Source organism: Melanotaenia boesemani, chromosome 18, assembly GCF_017639745.1.
Source record: "Melanotaenia boesemani isolate fMelBoe1 chromosome 18, fMelBoe1.pri, whole genome shotgun sequence".
Classification (NCBI taxonomy): domain Eukaryota; kingdom Metazoa; phylum Chordata; class Actinopteri; order Atheriniformes; family Melanotaeniidae; genus Melanotaenia; species Melanotaenia boesemani.
In genome coordinates this window covers 13,293,875-13,311,313 of record NC_055699.1, presented here as the reverse complement: position 1 = coordinate 13,311,313, position 17,439 = coordinate 13,293,875, and the positions used below count along the sequence as shown (strand labels likewise).

General features: G+C 38.0%; 2 protein-coding genes across 5 annotated transcripts; one reads left to right on the top strand and one right to left on the bottom strand.

The window, feature by feature from the left end:
• Nucleotides 1-642: 642 nt before the first annotated feature.
• mtfr1 (mitochondrial fission regulator 1) lies at nt 643-6,523 on the bottom strand. 3 transcript variants are annotated; one of them, XM_041968779.1, is made up of 9 exons: nt 6,439-6,507; nt 6,300-6,350; nt 5,422-5,517; nt 5,080-5,178; nt 3,170-3,303; nt 2,782-3,017; nt 2,415-2,661; nt 2,040-2,217; nt 643-1,896 (listed from the first exon to the last, which is right to left on the bottom strand). In XM_041968779.1, the coding sequence occupies exons 3-9, from the start codon at nt 5,455-5,457 to the stop codon at nt 1,849-1,851; spliced, it is 978 nt and encodes a 325-aa protein (XP_041824713.1). In that variant the 5' UTR covers nt 5,458-5,517; nt 6,300-6,350; nt 6,439-6,507; the 3' UTR covers nt 643-1,848. The 3 variants fall into 3 exon arrangements, with proteins under 3 accessions (XP_041824713.1, XP_041824714.1, XP_041824712.1); XM_041968780.1 differs by lacking the exon at nt 6,300-6,350 and having other exon boundaries at nt 6,439-6,523; XM_041968778.1 differs by having other exon boundaries at nt 6,300-6,502.
• Nucleotides 6,524-6,826: 303 nt separating this feature from the next.
• On the top strand, nt 6,827-16,402 carry armc1 (armadillo repeat containing 1). Of its 2 annotated transcripts, none has more exons than XM_041968403.1 (7): nt 6,827-7,056; nt 7,928-8,136; nt 8,700-8,791; nt 12,310-12,502; nt 13,046-13,162; nt 13,628-13,702; nt 14,247-16,402. In XM_041968403.1, exons 2-7 carry the CDS (start codon nt 7,975-7,977, stop codon nt 14,436-14,438), a joined length of 831 nt encoding a protein of 276 aa, XP_041824337.1. In that variant the 5' UTR covers nt 6,827-7,056; nt 7,928-7,974; the 3' UTR covers nt 14,439-16,402. The 2 variants fall into 2 exon arrangements, with proteins under 2 accessions (XP_041824337.1, XP_041824336.1); XM_041968402.1 differs by having other exon boundaries at nt 6,829-7,056; nt 7,925-8,136.
• The last annotated feature ends 1,037 nt before the right edge of the window (nt 16,403-17,439 follow it).

Here is a 17,439-nt window from a genome sequence, read left to right as displayed (position 1 = left end):
TCCCTGAGGACCAGGATTGAGAAACACTGGTCTACAGCTAAATACTCATGAAAAAGTATATTTACAGGTTGAGTATTTGATCAATAAATTGTAAAAGTGATATAGCCTTTTTGCCCCCTTCAAAGTAAGGACAAATCATTGGCACTGTGGCATTTATCAGACATCTTATTAATGAAATGCTGCAGTAAAAATCCAGGACAGGCAAAAAATACACTACTGTAGCTCCACCAGTTCACTGACCTCACTAAACCACAGTACATGGACGGAGATTGAGTGTATGTACAAGGTTTGGCCTACAACGTGGCTTTTTAAAAAGATTTTAAGAAAGATATACATTTTAAAAATGTAAGATTTTAATGATCCCCATTTGGGACCCAGTTTTTAAAGTTAAGTGTTTTTAGCCTCACCTTGTTTGTGTTGACATGGCCTTCAGTCTAATCACACGGTTCTGAACAGTCAAAGCCTTGGAGCCCCCCTGTGCTTTATGGGGGACCCCTTTGGGGGTTCAGCAACCCCAGGTTGAGAACCACTGCCCTACACAATGATTGGTTCAGTAGTAAAATATATTATCTAGTGCCAATTACAGATGACTTCAGTTCTTCAAACCCAAATAAAACCATTTCAGAAAGAAACAGGAGAGAATAAATTGTTTTGAGATTTAATGATTTAATTTCTGTGACAACTCTTCTACAACATCTTGAAGAGTAAAACTGAAATCACCATTACTGGCACCCAGCCCACCATCCCTTTTAAAAAGGCAACCGTGTTGACATAAAGCATCTACTACACAAGCTTAAACAATGATCAGAAATTGTACAAATGTGCAGCAAATCACTTTAAACAAAATAATGTATTAAATTCAAACAACTCAAAATTTAATTAGTGTCAAATTTCCAAACAAATAAAAATGTGATTATTGCTGATGTGAAAGCACAATTCAAACTTTTGGGTTACTGAAGATTGCGGGTGCCGTAGGACCCATTACCTTTAAATGTGCTGTCAGTATAGAAGTCACAAGACAGCTCCTATAGAAAGAGCTGAATACAGATAATTGAAAAAAAACTACCAAGAAATATAACTGTCCTAATACAGTTAAAATGTTCAATAATTTAAGAATAATTTTAACTCGAAAATAAAGAACGGGAAGACAATGTCAAAGCTCAATTTGGCAGGACAAGGCAGAACCTTGCAGAGCATCATGACTTTGGCTCTAAATCATATAAAAAACTAAAACTGCATATACTTGTACCAGCAAATGACACAAGAGAAGGCAAAACTGGTGCCTGGGTTACAACTTGCACAGGAGCACTAGAAGTATTAGAAATGGACATATCTAGAACATAACTGTTAAAACATTAAATGATCTATTAAAGCCTCAACATAAATAGACAAATCCCAAACATAAATTAGTCTACGAGTCAAACATGAATTAACAAAAAAAATACAGAATGTCATTTTACTTGTCTGAAAGTTTCTTCCATGGTTGAAAAACACTTAGGCTTTTACACACCCTTAAAAATGGGGACATAAAACTGATCACCCATGTTATGTGCAAAAATGTCAAAAACGCAAATTGAAAAACAAAATTAATAATACTAATAATCCTCTAACATTTACTTCTTAGAACCCAAAAACAAAATCCTCATAAAACAAAGAGCTGGTCTAATTTATGAAAGTGCAACAGTGAAGATTTAGGATGATAAGCATATACTACACTATGAGATGATGGGTACTTGGGCCTGCCAGACAGAGTCAAGCAAAAGGCTTCGTTGTTTCACTGCTAAACGGTCGATAACGCGCTTCAAAGTGACCACAAAACATCTGGACCTCAAGCTCATGTTAACATTTTCACGGCAACTTTCTTCTTCCAGTTGATTTCAGCATGTGCTGCCCAAACTGTGAAGACATGCAAAAGACAGAAGGGACATGAAAGCACTCTAAGCCACTCAGAAAATGTCACCATCAAAAAGTATAAAATGCCATTCTTTTTTTCCCCTTCTCAATATATGCCTTATACCTATGAATCCAACATTTCTTACCAGTGGGGTTTCGGTCTGAGGCTCCACTTGGATGGGAACTTTGAAATCTTCTTTGTCATCCCGTTCACTGTTGTGTCGATGGCGATGGGCAAACTTGCGTTTCAGGGCTTCAGCAATCAGAGCTGCAGCATCTGTAGGCTCCTTCAACTTTGCTTTGGCATCATCTTCCACTGGACGACTAAAAACACAAGGTAAGAAGGGCATTTATGTATTTTCATAATACATGAGTTTCACTCAACAATTAAGTGATGAAAGGAATCAGAGTGAGTTGTGTTCACACTGAACCTAACACTTATTCAAAGTTTTAGAAAGATGCTTGATGGGAGCAGCATCTAAAAACATGTACTGCTACTGATGAGTAAAGATGAGACAAACCTCCTCACAGATCGCAGCTTAACTTTGTTTATGTCCTTCAGGACTTCAAGCATGTTGGGAATTTCTGCTGGCCTCGATTCCACAACTGTCTGACTGTCTGTCTTCTTCCCTCTGCGCTCTTTTATCAAATCAATGGCTGAAAATGTCCGCTGTAGACCCAGGGCTGGGGGCGGAGGAGGTGGAGGTGGAGGGGGAGGAGGAGGCAGGTTAGCAGAAGGTGGAGGGGGAGGTCCCCCTGTGGTAGCAGCTGTTGTGAAACAAAAGAAAAAAAAAGGTTTTAAGGTATTGCATCAAGTGTACTTCTACTGCCATCTAGAGGATAAGATACAGTATTACTAGTTACTACTGAGCAAAATACATTTGGTACCTGACTGTGCAGTTCTTTCTTGAGCTATCACGATTTGAGCTATCTGAGCTCTGAGTTTTGCAAGTTCAGTCTCCAGTGCACTGATCTTCTGAATCGCCTCATCATTTGCGACTGTTGGCCCCTGAGGGTCTGGAGCTCCCTCGTGCAGGCTAGGTAGCGACCTCCGACGGGGAAGAGATTTTCTCTGAGGATGAGGGCGTTGAGCTCGAAACATGAACCCTGGTGGAATTCCTGACCTGTTTCAATGTGTTCATGTGTTAAAGACAAGCAATATGCAGTCTTTTTCAATACTTTGCAGAGAAACTTGTGAATCTTCAAATCTCTGAGTTTCAAAGGACTTTAAAAAAAAAAAAAAAAAAAAAAAATCTGATTATTACCCTGCTCTCACCTGGGTCTGTCAAAGTAATCTTTGTCATCCTCTTCTTCCTCATCAATCCAGGCAACATCAGCCAGAGAGGCCACCAGGCCATTCTGCCTTCTGGTGCTGATAAGGACACCTGTATTCTCAGTGTATGGGTAAAGCTGTCAAAGCGGGGAAAAAACATGTTTAAAAACATTTGAGAATTTAACCCCTTATCAAGCAGGGTCATTTTGGCAAAACACCTGTAATATGACCTCTCCAAATTAGAATTACTGCTGTTATTGAACCCTCTGGATTGTAAGTACAGGCTTGGGCTCTTTGTAAAGGTAACACTCTCTAGTTTCACCCACAGCAATCAGAATCACTGTAAGTATTATTGATAAAAAGTTATACACTTTAGAACACACAGAAAAAAATATTTTTTTGTCCTCCCCTAACCTGTACGGACAGAATGAGACCAATCTTGATGGGAAATATTGATGTTTGACCTATAGAGAGCCCTCAAAGGTAAGGAAAGTCAACATTTAAACTTTCTGCTTTTCTGTAAAAAAGGCTTTAGTGTGTCAAAATGGTTTATATCATCGGAAAGAAGAGACTTTGAGCTTTAATTTGATGTGTATATTGTGGGCATTCATGACGGAGGGGCTTGCACACATGGCTGCAATGTTGTTGATTAGTAGTCATGTAACGGGACGTCTGCATCGTAAGGGGTTAAAGTAATAACATGCAAAAAAAAAAAAAAAAAAAAAAAACCACACTCACACCAGCACAAAACACATGCAACATTTTAACTACAACCCTACTTCCAAAAATACTGGACCCTAAAATGAAAAAAATAGTTGAGCTCTAAACCCTAAACTTAACTGGAAATACTAAACTAAAATTAAATGCTACAAATTTTTTTAAATGGAAATTTCATCTAAAAATGTATTGGTTCGCAGCCAGTGTATTTTTAAGATATAAAAGAAGTAGTACAGACAAGTGGAAATCACTATAAATCACATCTGTGGGGCAAAGGGACACATTTGTCCACATGGTGTGAGCAAGTAATACATGTTGGAAGACTCCATTAATACTAGACAATCTGCGCTATCTAGATTATGTTTTTTAAAACTATATTCTGCAGGACTTGACTCACTATGAAACTAAAAGTAGAATAGAGGAGAGCCTGGACTGCTGAGGAGGTGAAATCCAAAGTAAGAAAATTTTTATTTTTTTGTTGCATTAGTCACTTTGTGGTCTTTTCTTATTTTTAGTTAGTTAGAGTCTAAATGGCTTGCTAATCAGTTCAAGCCATTTAAACTTTATTTTGGAAACAGGGTTAGGATGAAACAAAGAAATTTAGTAAAAACAAATTAAGAACATAGCAGTCCAAAAAGGGCAAAAAACAATGTATAGTTAAGGGTAATGAAAGGTTTGGACGGCTCAGTGGGTCTTGAGTCAGCTCAAGGTTGTTGAAGGTTGCTGAGCAAACTGACCTAAAGCAGACAAACTGCATTCCTCATAGCTAGGGGGGTAGCTGGAGACAGAAGCAAAGAAGAGAAGAAAAGAGCACAGTAATGAAGACAAAAAAGTTCAGAAAGTAGTTTTTAAAATAAGATAGCATTGATAAAGGTTGACTTTACAATTCCATTCCCAAACAGTCAGTGTTTTGCTCATGAGGAAGTATCTCTTATGACGTTACTCTGTTTATGGTTCATAAATGAAAACAGTCAAACAGAGATAAACAAACTGGGTGGATGGTTTGGTTTTTGCACATAACTGTGGCTTCAACAGTGAGGAGAGATGGATAGAAAAACAAGATAACATGAAATCATCAAAAGGTGAAATCATCTATAGGAAACCAAAGATATTACAATCAGAAAAAGATAAGGTCATCATCTTAAAAACACAAAGTTTATTTTCCAATAAATGAGATGCAGGTACTCTTCCCTTACCTGAAAATGAACCCTTGGACAGGGTTTAATGGGAAGATTTGAAGCTATTCTTCTTACAATACTTCTCGAAGATCCATAGGGCTTTGCTGATCCAAAAGCCTACAAAAGGAAAGTTTGCCACAAGAGTTATATCCCAGATAAATGGGGAATAAAACTAAACTGATAAAACCTATAAATGAAAGGAAAAGCTATCTACTCGGGGTGCATCACAGTGGAAATACCAAGAAATTACTCCAATTCATGACTGATACTTCACAGGTCTGGTAACTATTCTTAGATGAAAACTGCACAATAGAAAAATACAGAAATAGAAATGCATCTGCTTGCCAGACTTTAACGTACCAGGTCCATTTCAATCCGTGCATGTTTTTTACTCATTTCTGTCAAAGAGTTTCAGAATAACCAATGGGTTCATGCATCATGAGCAATAAGTGGTATCTAAAAGAAACATAGGGGGAAAAAAGGAATATCAGGTTGAATCACCTTCAAACAAAAACACACAATGGCGAGAACTTTGTCCCTATACAATCTACACATTCTAAAATACCCCAATACAATATACTTGGACTTTGCATTAGTCTTGGATTGTTTTGGCCAATATTATGAAAAGCAATACAGTTCTCTCTCCGCTATTATTATTACTGTCAATATTTATCCAGTAAGAAAAGAGAATTTCTCAACCCATCCTTCCAAAAAGTGAGGCATGATGTAGGACTTTCAAATTTAGTTGGAATGCATCTGTAAAAGAGTCTCGAGCTAACTTTTTCATGAACTGGCACTCAGTTTAGTTTGAATTGAAATAGATTGCAAATTTCCTATAGGACAAATAAAGTATTTTACTTAATTTAATTTAAATTAACCAAAAGTATAGGCAACATACAGTCAATTGTAGTTGTTGACAATTGCTGATGTTCAATTTAGTTTATTTTGCGATTTTGAAACTTTGCGGCTCTCCAATTCCAATTTTTCTCTGTAAACTCATCTAACCGTAACTTTTTTTTAATTACATCATTAGGTTAAACTTTGTATTACAAATTTTTCCAGAGTTTATTTAAGAGATTTGACTCTGGGACAAGAGGTAATGTGAAATAAAAGGTTAGAAGGTGATAGTATACATATTATTGCTTTCGCTCAGCTAAATTAACTTCTTTTGACTTTAAGCTAGCGGGCAAATTGGCTAACGGAAGCTAACGATAGCATACTAGCTAAATCCAACTTACCACAGATGCACCCTTTAGGATTTGCTTTTAACACACACACTGCCCACTGATCTATGGTATATAACAAACCAACACGATACGATTATACATTATATTTATAGCCGGAGACTAGTTGAAAGTAATTCTGAAATCAATTTACCGAACTACCGCTAGCTGATAACTTTCTGGAGTTCTACCACCTTGCCAAGTTGACGAATATGTACCGCAGGAGGTGACTAGTGTGGGAAGAGCTTTGGAATGCATTTGGAGCCAATTGGATTAAAGGACTTACTTACGGATAAGTTGCACCTGTGAAACAAAGCCATTGGTTTGTCAGGATGATTGATAATCAAAGTTACCAATTAGCGTGAAGCTTTAGGACAAAACTTACTGGTGATTCGTCATTGTCCCTGTCAGTGACGCTATAATGTCCAATCATATACAAGCAAATCTCTGAACGCTTGTTATACCTTCCTGCTTTTCCCGGCGGAGGAATTTCACACGAAGTAGTCAGGATGCTGACGGAACACTGGGATGTCCTTGACCACAAAACAGCTGCACCCATTTGCTTGCCATAGAACCCAAACACTGTCCACAGCTGCTAGCTAAAGGAACACAGAAAAAAAGGGGAGCAGGCCTAGCATTACTCAAATTCTTTCGCTATACTTTTTTAAAGGTCGTATCGGGACGTAACTTTTTATTCTTGCGTTGTTTTATATAGTTTTTTACCTAAACAAACTGGGCGTGACGTCTGTTTTTTATGAGAACTAACAAAAAGGTATGCTATAATTGTCAAGTAACGATTGTTAGCTTAGCCTAGCTGTTGAATCGGCTGTGTACCATAGGGCTTGATTTGAGGTGAGGGTTGGGGTCAAAAAGGTGTGTTGGTAAAAAAAACATGAGCTTTTGTTTTTGAATTTAGTAAATTTAACTGACTGAATAAACAGTGGTAAATTGGTGTAAATCGTGGAATTTTAGAATCATTTATCACAACATGCTTAACTATATGCTGTCTCATTGGCAACTGCAATTTAATCAGTGTGTGTAAATAAAATCAGTAACTTTATCATTGGTCAATAATCAGTGTAGTACCACATGTCATAGAATGATGATGGCATATACCACAGAAACAGTTAAGTAAAGCTACACTTAAGACACTAGACTAATAAACTCAATTATTTATTATCACTATTATATGGATAAGTGGTGAAATTATGTTTACCCATTTCAGTCATTGTAATGTTCATCACGGTGGTGAACAGTTATTTTTCGTGTCATCTGTAAAGCCAAAAGGCTCAATATTCAGTTCAGTAAAAAACAAAACAAACAAACAAAAACCAAACAAACAAAAAAACTAACAAAAAAAAAAAAAAAACTTTATATCAATTCAAATGGAGGGGCTTTATGGTTTATGGTCCAATATTCAGTTCAGTAAAAAACAAAACAAACAAACAAAAAAACTAACAAAAAAAGAAAAACTTTTACTATTTTATATCAATTCAAATGAAGGGGCTTTATGGTTTTGCATCTGTGGTCAGAAAAAACAGCCTACCATTTTGCAAATGCAAACTTTAGTTAATTTTACATTCATTTTCTTCATCCATGTATCAGAGAAATGCAGATTTATCCTAGCTTTGTATTTCCAGTAGAGAGAGAAGACTGGTTTGATGTGCATGTCATCAAAACAAGAGGCACCATGAGTGCAGAGGTGGATGCTCTGACTGTGGTAAACCAGCTGCGAGATCTTGCTGCAGACCCCTTGAACCGAAGAGCCATAGTAGAAGACCAAGGCTGTCTGCCAGGCCTCATCCTTTTTTTTGACCATCCTAACCCACAGGTTGTCTACTCTGCACTATTGGTAAGCCACATCCATTTATTTCTTGGTGTATAAAGCAATCTATATTGTTTGATTGTTCATTGCCATCATATAAAGACAGACAAATTAGTTTTATATTGAAATATCTTGTAGAAATACCTTCACCAACTTGTTATTAGCTCTGCTCTTTTTTTTCTACTCATGTCTTTTACTGTCCAGGAGTGTCACAATAAGCTTTAGCGAAGGCCAGTTCTTCCTCGTAACCTGACCTGTGGTAGTTTAATAATGCCCACGTATGTGCGATGGTGACATCTGCTGTTTGTTTTGATATACAGTAAACACAATACAGTGCTTCCTCTCCTCTTCCCTCCCATCCACCCTCTTGTTTAGTACATGCGAGCACACATTTAAATGGCTTTATGTAACACTTGCTCCTTGACAGAAATCCGTCAAGTGTAAACACAAAGTCATTGCATGTGTATTTGTAGTCCTTATGTAATATATTTACCACTGCACATCTTTAAAAAAGGCTCTCTGCTTTAATATCAGAAAGTGATTGTCAGCTTTTAGCACGGAATAGATAACAGTTGCCCTTGTCCTTGCAGGCCGTGCGCTACCTGGCAGAATGTCGAGCCAACAGGGAGAAGATGAAGAGCGAGCTGGGCATGATGCTGAGCTTGCAGAATGTCATGCAGAAGCAAGTCCTCATTGCCACCACACTACCAAATCTCAAACACACACACATGCTAACAATGCACTTTCTTTTCATAAAACCTTAACCCACGATTTTTTGTTTTGCTTGCAATTGTGCAGAATATCCGGGCAGGATGACACCCTTTTGCTACATCGGGATGACTTTGTTTTAAGTTGAATTATGGCCATGTGGATGGCGATAACTTGAAATGCTATTTGTGCATGATACATTTTTTAAAGTGTCTTGTCATTTTGAATTGACTGATGCTGGAAGATATGTAATCATCACTGCATATGATTTGGAAGTATATTTGAAAAAAGAAAGGGGAAAAAAAAGAGATGATGCAGACACATAGTCATCCATTTCATATTATAGCTAGGCATTATACTCCAAGTAGCTCAGTTTTATCTGAGGGCTTGTGGGAGGACCTTCTACTTTTTGGCAAAGCTGGTAGTAAAGTAAACCTTTTACTTCCCTTATTCTGGGTTTGGCATTAAGAGGAGGCCTGCATCATGTTCACAGTCCCATCTGTCTGTCTTTAGATAGAGGTCGGTGATATTTGGCCAGAGTGTGAACACATGGCTGAGGGGTAAAGTCTAGCAAAGCTGCACTAATAGGTGTGAATATAATTTTTAATCCTTCAGCTACATAATATCTAAAGTTTGAGAATTTGTCGTCTTTTCTGTGCAGAAAGTGTGAATTAGACAAATAAACCCGCTGAATAGAGTGTAAGTTTTACCTTAAGGCTGACAGGATTCTATGGAGCTGCTGTGGGAATGTATTGCGTAGGCTCCTGAAGGGCAGCTATGCCAAACAGCCAGTGTCGTGTGAGGTTACAATAGAAAGAGTGATGACTTTGTGACAGATACTGCAGTGTAGCCTGCAGGGTTGTCCCACTGTCCCTCATAAAATATCACTTCTTGCATGACTGCTGCCACTGACCTCACATAGTTTCCTCAAGAAGAGCTGCAGCCCCCTATTGCAAAGATGATATATCATATATATATATATCATATATATATATGTGTGTATATGTGTGTGTGGATATGTTGGCAAAATGGGAGCTTATTTAATTTCAGCGTTCCTCAGATGTTTAAAGATAATCACAATTTGTCTGCTTTTTGCTGGCACCGTCATATAAAATGCACTACTGTCTGAGTCACTGCCCATTGTTTCTTTTTTATTGTTTTTTTTTTTGTTTGTTTTTTTTTTTCTTTTTATTTAGGGAAACAGAAAACTAGGTGCAGTGATTAATGAATAAACATCTACAAACATACATGGAAATACAATATAAAGGGAAAAAGTTTGTTCATTTCTATCAAGCTTGAAAGTCAGCATTTGGTATGAATATTCTCATTCTTCACCACAGCTTGAATCCTCTTAGACAAGCTTTCGTGGAATTTCTTCAAATGTCAAAAAGAAAAGTTCTCCGGGCTTTATAAATAACATTTCAAAGCTCCTCTTTGGATGTTGGATGCCCTTTGGTCCATTTTCTTTATTTCATTTATCAAACTGTGCGTAGCAAAGCAAACTGCAGGTGGCGTCTGTGGTGCAAAAAGGAAATGTGGCGCACTTCAACTTTCAGATTTATAAAGGCTTGCGCACACATGTCCCACTCCTGTTTCCTTTTATAAATCAAAATCAACTCTAAAGCAGGCGCACGGGGGAACGCCTTCCCACGCCCACATGATGGCTATAAATGGTCAAGTGGACACCTGTAATGAATATTCATCACATAAATTCCATGACGGCTCAGGAGGGGAAAAGGGGGAAAAGGCGTAATTTTTCAGGGTGTGAGGTAAAGATCCTGATGGACCACGTTGAAAAACGTAAAAACGTTTAATTGGTGGGCAAGGCGTGGGCATTACTTGTGTCAGAAAGGTAGAATAGTGGCAGCAGGTGGCAGATGCTGTCATCGCAGTGTCAGAAGGCAAGACACGCCAGAGGTATCGGATGTTGCGGCTGGAAATCGCTTTGGAGAAAAAGCATCTGCTAAATAACAGTACTGGCGCCGGTAATTTAGTCATTTGTTTTAATTTTTAAAATAAATATGTACAGATACATCTGAGATTGGTAGCAGTTTATTTAGTGTTAAATAATTCTTTCTAGTTGGTGGGTGCTCCTGATGGGTGGGCAGTGCAGAGGGACACAATCACCGCTATTAACGAGGTAGCCAAGGAGTTTTCTTGAAAATCCTGTTTTTTGTTTTTTTTCTTTTTCCCGAGTGTGCGCTCTTAGGAGAATTAATATCAGCTGTGCCTCTTTATTCATTTCTGCAAACAGCTTTAATATATAACATGTGGTATGAAAGGTAATAGTGAATTGTGCACAAATGTTCACACATTTCATATCATTTCCTTGATTTTTTTCTGTACCGTTGGTGTTGCCGATTCCTGTTTTTCTTATGTGCATACACCTGGGTCAGAGATGTGTGGAGGTAGCAACATTTTCCCATCAAGTTTGGTTTTCACAAGTTATAAAAGTTGACTATATTTGACGTACTCTGGGTTTTGTTCCTATGCCAGCTTGATAAATGAGGCCCCTGGACTCGGGGGAAGGTTCATCACTCCATAAAACCTGTTTCTACTGATTTTCAGTTCTGTGTCATTTGGCATACCTCACTACTTTTTTTTTTTTTAATCTTGTTTCTATTTCTTTTAAAATGACTTCTTGACAGCCACCCTTTCGTGTAGACCTTATATGATAAGGCTTGAACAGATTTGACCCTTCAGCCTGTCAGATCTTGGTTGAATTTTTACCTATTTCCCAAGGACATCACTTTCAGGCCTTCTAATTCAGTTTTAGCTTTTTAAAACATTTTAAAGCACTGATGCTTCTTATGACTTCCGCTTGTCCAATTTCCTTAGAGTTTTTAATCTAACAACACTTAGCTTTGTTGGCCTACTCTATTATATAGTGTTATCTTTGGCATTTTCTTACATGCAGCTAAAGAAATTGAAGAAATGAAATTTGTGTCTTTTCAGCAGGCTGTTTGTAAAAAGGTGCAAATTAAAATGGTTTTTTGTTTAAATTTTTATGTTATGTGTAGACGCAACAGTGGCTCATCCCTTGAATGGGTTTCTTTATTTTCCGCTTGAATGATTCATAGGTTAATGTTATGTGACTTCAAACTAACTCATTCAAGTACAGTGGTCTGGTACAAAGATTTGCCTGAAACTGAGTGAAAAAGCAGTCACGGTCCAAAGAAACTCTTGAAAGACCTTCAAGATTAAAGTGATCAAGACCACTTTACAAGACTACAGGAAAGTTTGATTTCTTGAAAAAAAAATGTAAAAAAAAAATAAAATCAAAGTTGCTTCTTTGATTAATCTGAATCAAAGTTGCAGAATTGCAGCTGCAAATTCACAGTTAACAGTTAATACCACATAACTCCATTCAGTGAATTGGCAGTGAGTAACTATGTACACATTATACATGTGCAAATAATATATTAAGATGTCTATTTTGTATATTTGTGTTTTTTTTCGTGTAATTTACTTTTACTTTTTCTCACACCAAAGGGGTACATCACCTGGAGAGACCAAACTCCTCGCCTCTGAGATCTATGAGATTTTGCAGTCAGCTGGTGTTGAACAGGCTGAACAGGCTGAGGCTGCTGCCGCGTCCTGTCGACGTAAAGCCCAGTTCTTCTTAGGCTCTAATAACAAGAGGGCCAAAACTGTAGTGCTGCACATTGATGGGCTGGACGACCCTGTGAGTATTCACAGTGCACATTCATGACTTTACATTTTATACTGATACGCACGTGTCCTACTCACACACACCAGGCTTCTATTGATGCACAAAAGTCTCCCTTCAGATCAACTCACTTACTGCTGTCATAATCACAGTGTTGCCAAAGCTTCTTACGGGGTGTCTATCTGGCACCTCATAGGAGGGCGGAGGGTTTAGGTTGTAAATGTCAGCCATTGAACAGCAGGATGTTAAGATTGAACCTGAGTGTTACTCTGCAGGAAGCCTGCACCTAGCCAGATTATATTACAGCAGACAGACGGCCTCTGCTGGGCTACAGACGAACACAACACTGTGGCAGCTGGAATCCACAGATTTATAAACCAAGTTTGTATGCAGCAGCTGAATGTTTTATATTTTAGCTACACATTTAACATTTTATGTATAGTTTCAAACTTACATTTTTTATAGTATCCCTTCAAGATGCAGTTATTTCTGAACTCTTTAAAGACTTTTGTTTTACACATCTGCTCACAACTTTCACCTGCCTCCTCTCTGTGTCAGACTCGAAGGAGCCTGTGCGAGGAAGCTTTGTTAAAGATTCGAGGAGTCATCAGTTTCACCTTCCAGATGGCTGTTAAACGATGTGTTGTCAGGATCCGTTCTGACCTTAAAGCTGAGGTAAGTACAGCATCTGTCCAGACACAGAAAACAACTTGAGTCTATTTTCAGTTTATTGGATACACAGAGCTTCACATTAGCTTTAATTTTGGATTAATTACTTTTGTGTTTTTTGATGTTATTAAAACATCAAAAAACATGTTTGATGTTATGTCCTTTTACATGCTGTTAATGGACAGAAGAAAAATATATATTAGCCTTCATTGAAAGTGGCTCATCTTGAATAGATGAAAATATAGCACATTTGTAGGCTGCATAATTTTAATATTAGATTTTGTAACAAACATTACAGGACACCTGCAGTATGATGTACCGTATATGTGATAAGAACACAGCTGTCATTGTGGTTTCTCCTGTACTTCCAATTAATGATAAACAGCAGAATGTAGCATTTAATTTTCTCAATATACTTTTAAAAGATGTATGTGCTGATTAATGCAAATGAAAACAAATGTCTTCTTGCAGGCGTTGGGAACAGCAATTAACTCCACCAAAGTAATGACAGCCCAGCAGGTGGTGAAGACCGAAGATGGAGAAGAGGTGAGGACTTGCATTGTTTCTCTCAAACTGCTGTACATTAATTTCCACCCAGAGGAAATCGGATGATAGGGCACTGTGCTTGCTGTATGTTGTATGTATCTGTGTAAAGGAAGTGTATCCCCCCCTGCCTTTGGCTGAGACTTATTCACAGTGACATGATTAGCTAGTCACATCTCTGCCTCGGCCTGTAGGCTACTTACTTTTTACTGGAAACACAGCCAGTCCTAGCTGCACTATTTAAAGCATTATCAGTATCAGGCAGATTTTCTATTCAGTGACCCAATATCAATAAAGCCTGAGCTGAACAAAATTCCAAATTCCAAACAGGAAAATTGCATATTGCCTAAATAATTGCAGAACAAGGGTAACTTGAGGTGCAGTATATCATGTGTCCAGCAGGGGTCAGACCAGTCCCAGTCATGTAAATTCATTTCAGATATTTGGTTCTGTTGTTAAACAATTCAGCTTAAATGAAGAGGGTTTTATTTGACAAATACATTTATGATTACAAAAAAAAATAATATTCACTCCTCTGTCTGTGCAGCTGATGGTGCCATTCCAGGAGGACTCGGCAGTTCTGGTAGAAGAGAACACAGACATCCCAGACTACCTGCCTGAGGACGAGAGTCCAGCCCAGGAGCAGGACAAGGCCGTCACACGTGTAGGATCTATCACAGATGGCATGGGATGGCTTAGCACGGCAGCCAACTTCCTATCGCGCTCTTTCTACTGGTGACAGCTTCCTAGGTTTCCTTCTTTGCTCCCTGTTATGTCAAAGGTATCCAGCTGCAGCCTTAGCATCTCTCAGCCTAGTTTTGGACTAAGCCCCGTCTCACTACTTTAGACCCCCCTCTTCAGAGAACACAGAGCCCAGCCATGTGTGCAACAGGTGTTGGGTTGCCAAGTGGAACCTGCAATAACTTTAACTGTGTATATATTGAGCTACAAATCGCAGTACTGGCTGTATGTGCACAAGTATATACTAACTGCATATGTATTTAAAAGACATAGCCAGAGGAGTTGATATTGAACAGAACCAAATAGCTTTGTGGATATGTTAAATGCAACGTTGACTGAGTTGACATAGGAGAAGTGCGTATAACTGTTCTGAGGCTCAAAGTTGGGAGTTTAGTTTTCTTTGTGTGTGTGCGTGCGTGTGCATGATTTTGGTTGCTTGCATCTATTCCCAATCATCGTCCTTTTACTCAACACATTTCATCCTATAATTTCCTAACTCTTCATTTTTAGCATGCTTTTATTACTCTCGTGCCAATCTTGCCCGATGCCTACATCCGTGATTGTTGTGTGTGCCTTTTTGACATGTAATTATTTATTCATTGTTCATTTAAATGATTTAAGAGCTCCAAGCATGTGTAATTGTTGCGCTTTCCTAGCCACAGCTTAGGTCAGTGTAGGAATACTAGACACCAGCAAGAGATCGCAGCTCGTTCAGCCACTTGTTCACATGAGTTTCGATTTTAAAAAGCAACTTGTGGATTTTGTTGGTTGTTAAATGCACAACCTCTTAATGTGTTAAGTTGTTTTTGCCAAAAATCTGTGCTTCTGTGGTGATTATGACAACAATAACGCAGGAGAAATCAAATGTGAGCTTAGTGATTGGCTGTGAATTGACTGACAGCTTTTTTGTGTTAATTGCACAGAATTTGGGCTACCTCTGCTTTCACAACCTCTTATCCCACATCAGCGTTGTGGTGTTCTGCCATTTTTAGTAACAAACCCAGAAAAAGCATGGTCGTGAAAACCCTGTTAGCTACCTGCTTGTAAAAATATTCCCACTGTTAAATGAAGTTCTGCTGACATTTTTACAGTATTGTAAGCGCTTTATTTTAAATTTCAGTTTAGCCAATAGTGTCCTTAAAGCAAATATCACTTTGGTGTACACTCTCACACATTCAGAGGACTCACTAATGCTCTGATATGAGCATCAGAGGGGTTATATGTACATTTTGTAAATGGTGCCTCATTCCCTAAAATTCTCAGACCTGATATGTGAATGATTTTTATTCTTTTTAGTAATACTGGTTTGCAGTTTAAGTAAGAATTCATCACACAAGCTTGTAGCAGCTGATGTTTTTGGTGAGGGTTTTCCTGATTCTTTAGCTCTTACAACCAGGTTTAATTATTCTGACGTATGTCATTAACAGTTATTACAGACAGTGCTGACCAGGTCTCTTTTATTGTTTGATGGTGCAGAGACGTCACACTTGGTTGAAGTCAAACAGGGGAATGGTACTGAATAGCCTGAACTGTTGGTGGCTATACTCTGGAAAAGCAATAATTCTTTTGCATTTTATGTATTCATTGTAGGTCAACAACACCATAAAAAAATTATGTTTTTGGATAGAAATGTGGTAGTAGAAATTAAAAATCATCAGCAGTATTACATCTTCCCAGTTAGTCAATTTTTGCAGTTTGTCTTTGTTGCAATGTGTAGTTTCTTTTTATTATTTGATGTTTTTAGCTCATACTACAAACAAAATACTTGAAAATTGTTCAGAGTTATCCTTTTGTGTTGATAAATAGTCATGTAACACCACTGTAAAGTTGACAGAAACACAAAGTCCTGAAGAGATGTAACTTCTTGTGTACAGACTACCACTGTAAGCAGATGTACTATAATTAAAACTGTAGATGCCCATACACTGTTAATGCAAACAATGATAAACTTAAACAAATCTGGTTCTGTGCTTTTTATTTTTTAGTTGATTTTTGTCTGTTTTTGTCTCACGTTATTTCACAGTATTTGGATAGTATGCAGCATCATCAGCTTTCCTCATTTTGTCTAACCGGATTGCTGAGGGCAGCAAACATTCCTATCACATACAGGGGGGCAAAATTCAGTTTTCTGTGCTGGTGCATAAGCGAGGCTCCTCGGGGCAATGCTGTGGTCTGCCCACCACGTCTCCCAGCCGCGGTGCTGGTAGGCAGACAGAGGCAGCAGCCACCCCCAGCTGGAAGCCCTGGAGCCACTGATGCTGCTGATGCTGCTGCTGAGCCTCCAATGAAAAGGTGCCAAGCTGTGCAGTAGGCCTTCACTTATCTGCCATATCATCCGGATGGATGGTGACTAGAAAGAACGTTTAATGTTAATGCTGACAAAACACTTCTTAACTTCCTGAGGCCACTTTTAGATGAATCCTTTAGTTATGCTGAGATTTTTTTAAGAACTTTAAGATTAAGGCCTTTTTTTAAACTCTGGTACTTTCTGTTTTCAGATTGACAAACAAACTTGATTATAGCTTTTTTTCTTTCCTTTATACTTCACGTCCATTTGGCTCATGTTCTGGAACAAGTTTTTATTAACATTTCCGAGGATGTTCGGTATTTGGAATGCATTCAACTATTAGGTTACAGGCGAACATTGATGAGGATGTTTATTTCTTTAATGATTATCAAATAATATCGTCAGTCAAGATTCATTGCTGCCCCTCACTTTATCTCACTGGCCACTTTGATCAGCTTATATCTAGCTTTTATTTACCTTAATAAAACCATTAAACTACAAAGCAACGTTATTAAAACACAGTCAACATTGACACTCTTTAAAGCTTGAGTTTTAGTTCTTCCTTTTGGCTTTTGCAGCATTTACCTTCAAACTATCCACTTCACAGACTTGTTCAACCAGCTATTCCTTATACCACAAAGAACAACCAGCTATGCATTCACGATTAAACACATGATGTATGTGGATTTGATTTTCCAAAATTAAAAAAATG

Bases quoted from the DNA above. Each gene is read 5' to 3' on its own strand.
- mtfr1 (XM_041968780.1), bottom strand. From the start codon at position 5,457: ATGAGTAAAAAACATGCACGGATTGAAATGGACCTG. The intron at 3,304-5,079 runs GTAAGGGAAGAG...CCGCTTTGACAG, and splicing joins GTCCAAGGGTTCATTTTCAG to CTTTACCCATACACTGAGAA. The intron at 2,218-2,414 runs GTTTGTCTCATC...TTGTGTTTTTAG, and splicing joins AAGCTGCGATCTGTGAGGAG to TCGTCCAGTGGAAGATGATG.
- armc1 (XM_041968403.1), top strand. From the start codon at position 7,975: ATGAGTGCAGAGGTGGATGCTCTGACTGTGGTAAACCAGCTGCGAGAT. The intron at 13,163-13,627 runs GTAAGTACAGCA...GTCTTCTTGCAG, and splicing joins GTTCTGACCTTAAAGCTGAG to GCGTTGGGAACAGCAATTAA. The intron at 13,703-14,246 runs GTGAGGACTTGC...CTGTCTGTGCAG, and splicing joins AGACCGAAGATGGAGAAGAG to CTGATGGTGCCATTCCAGGA.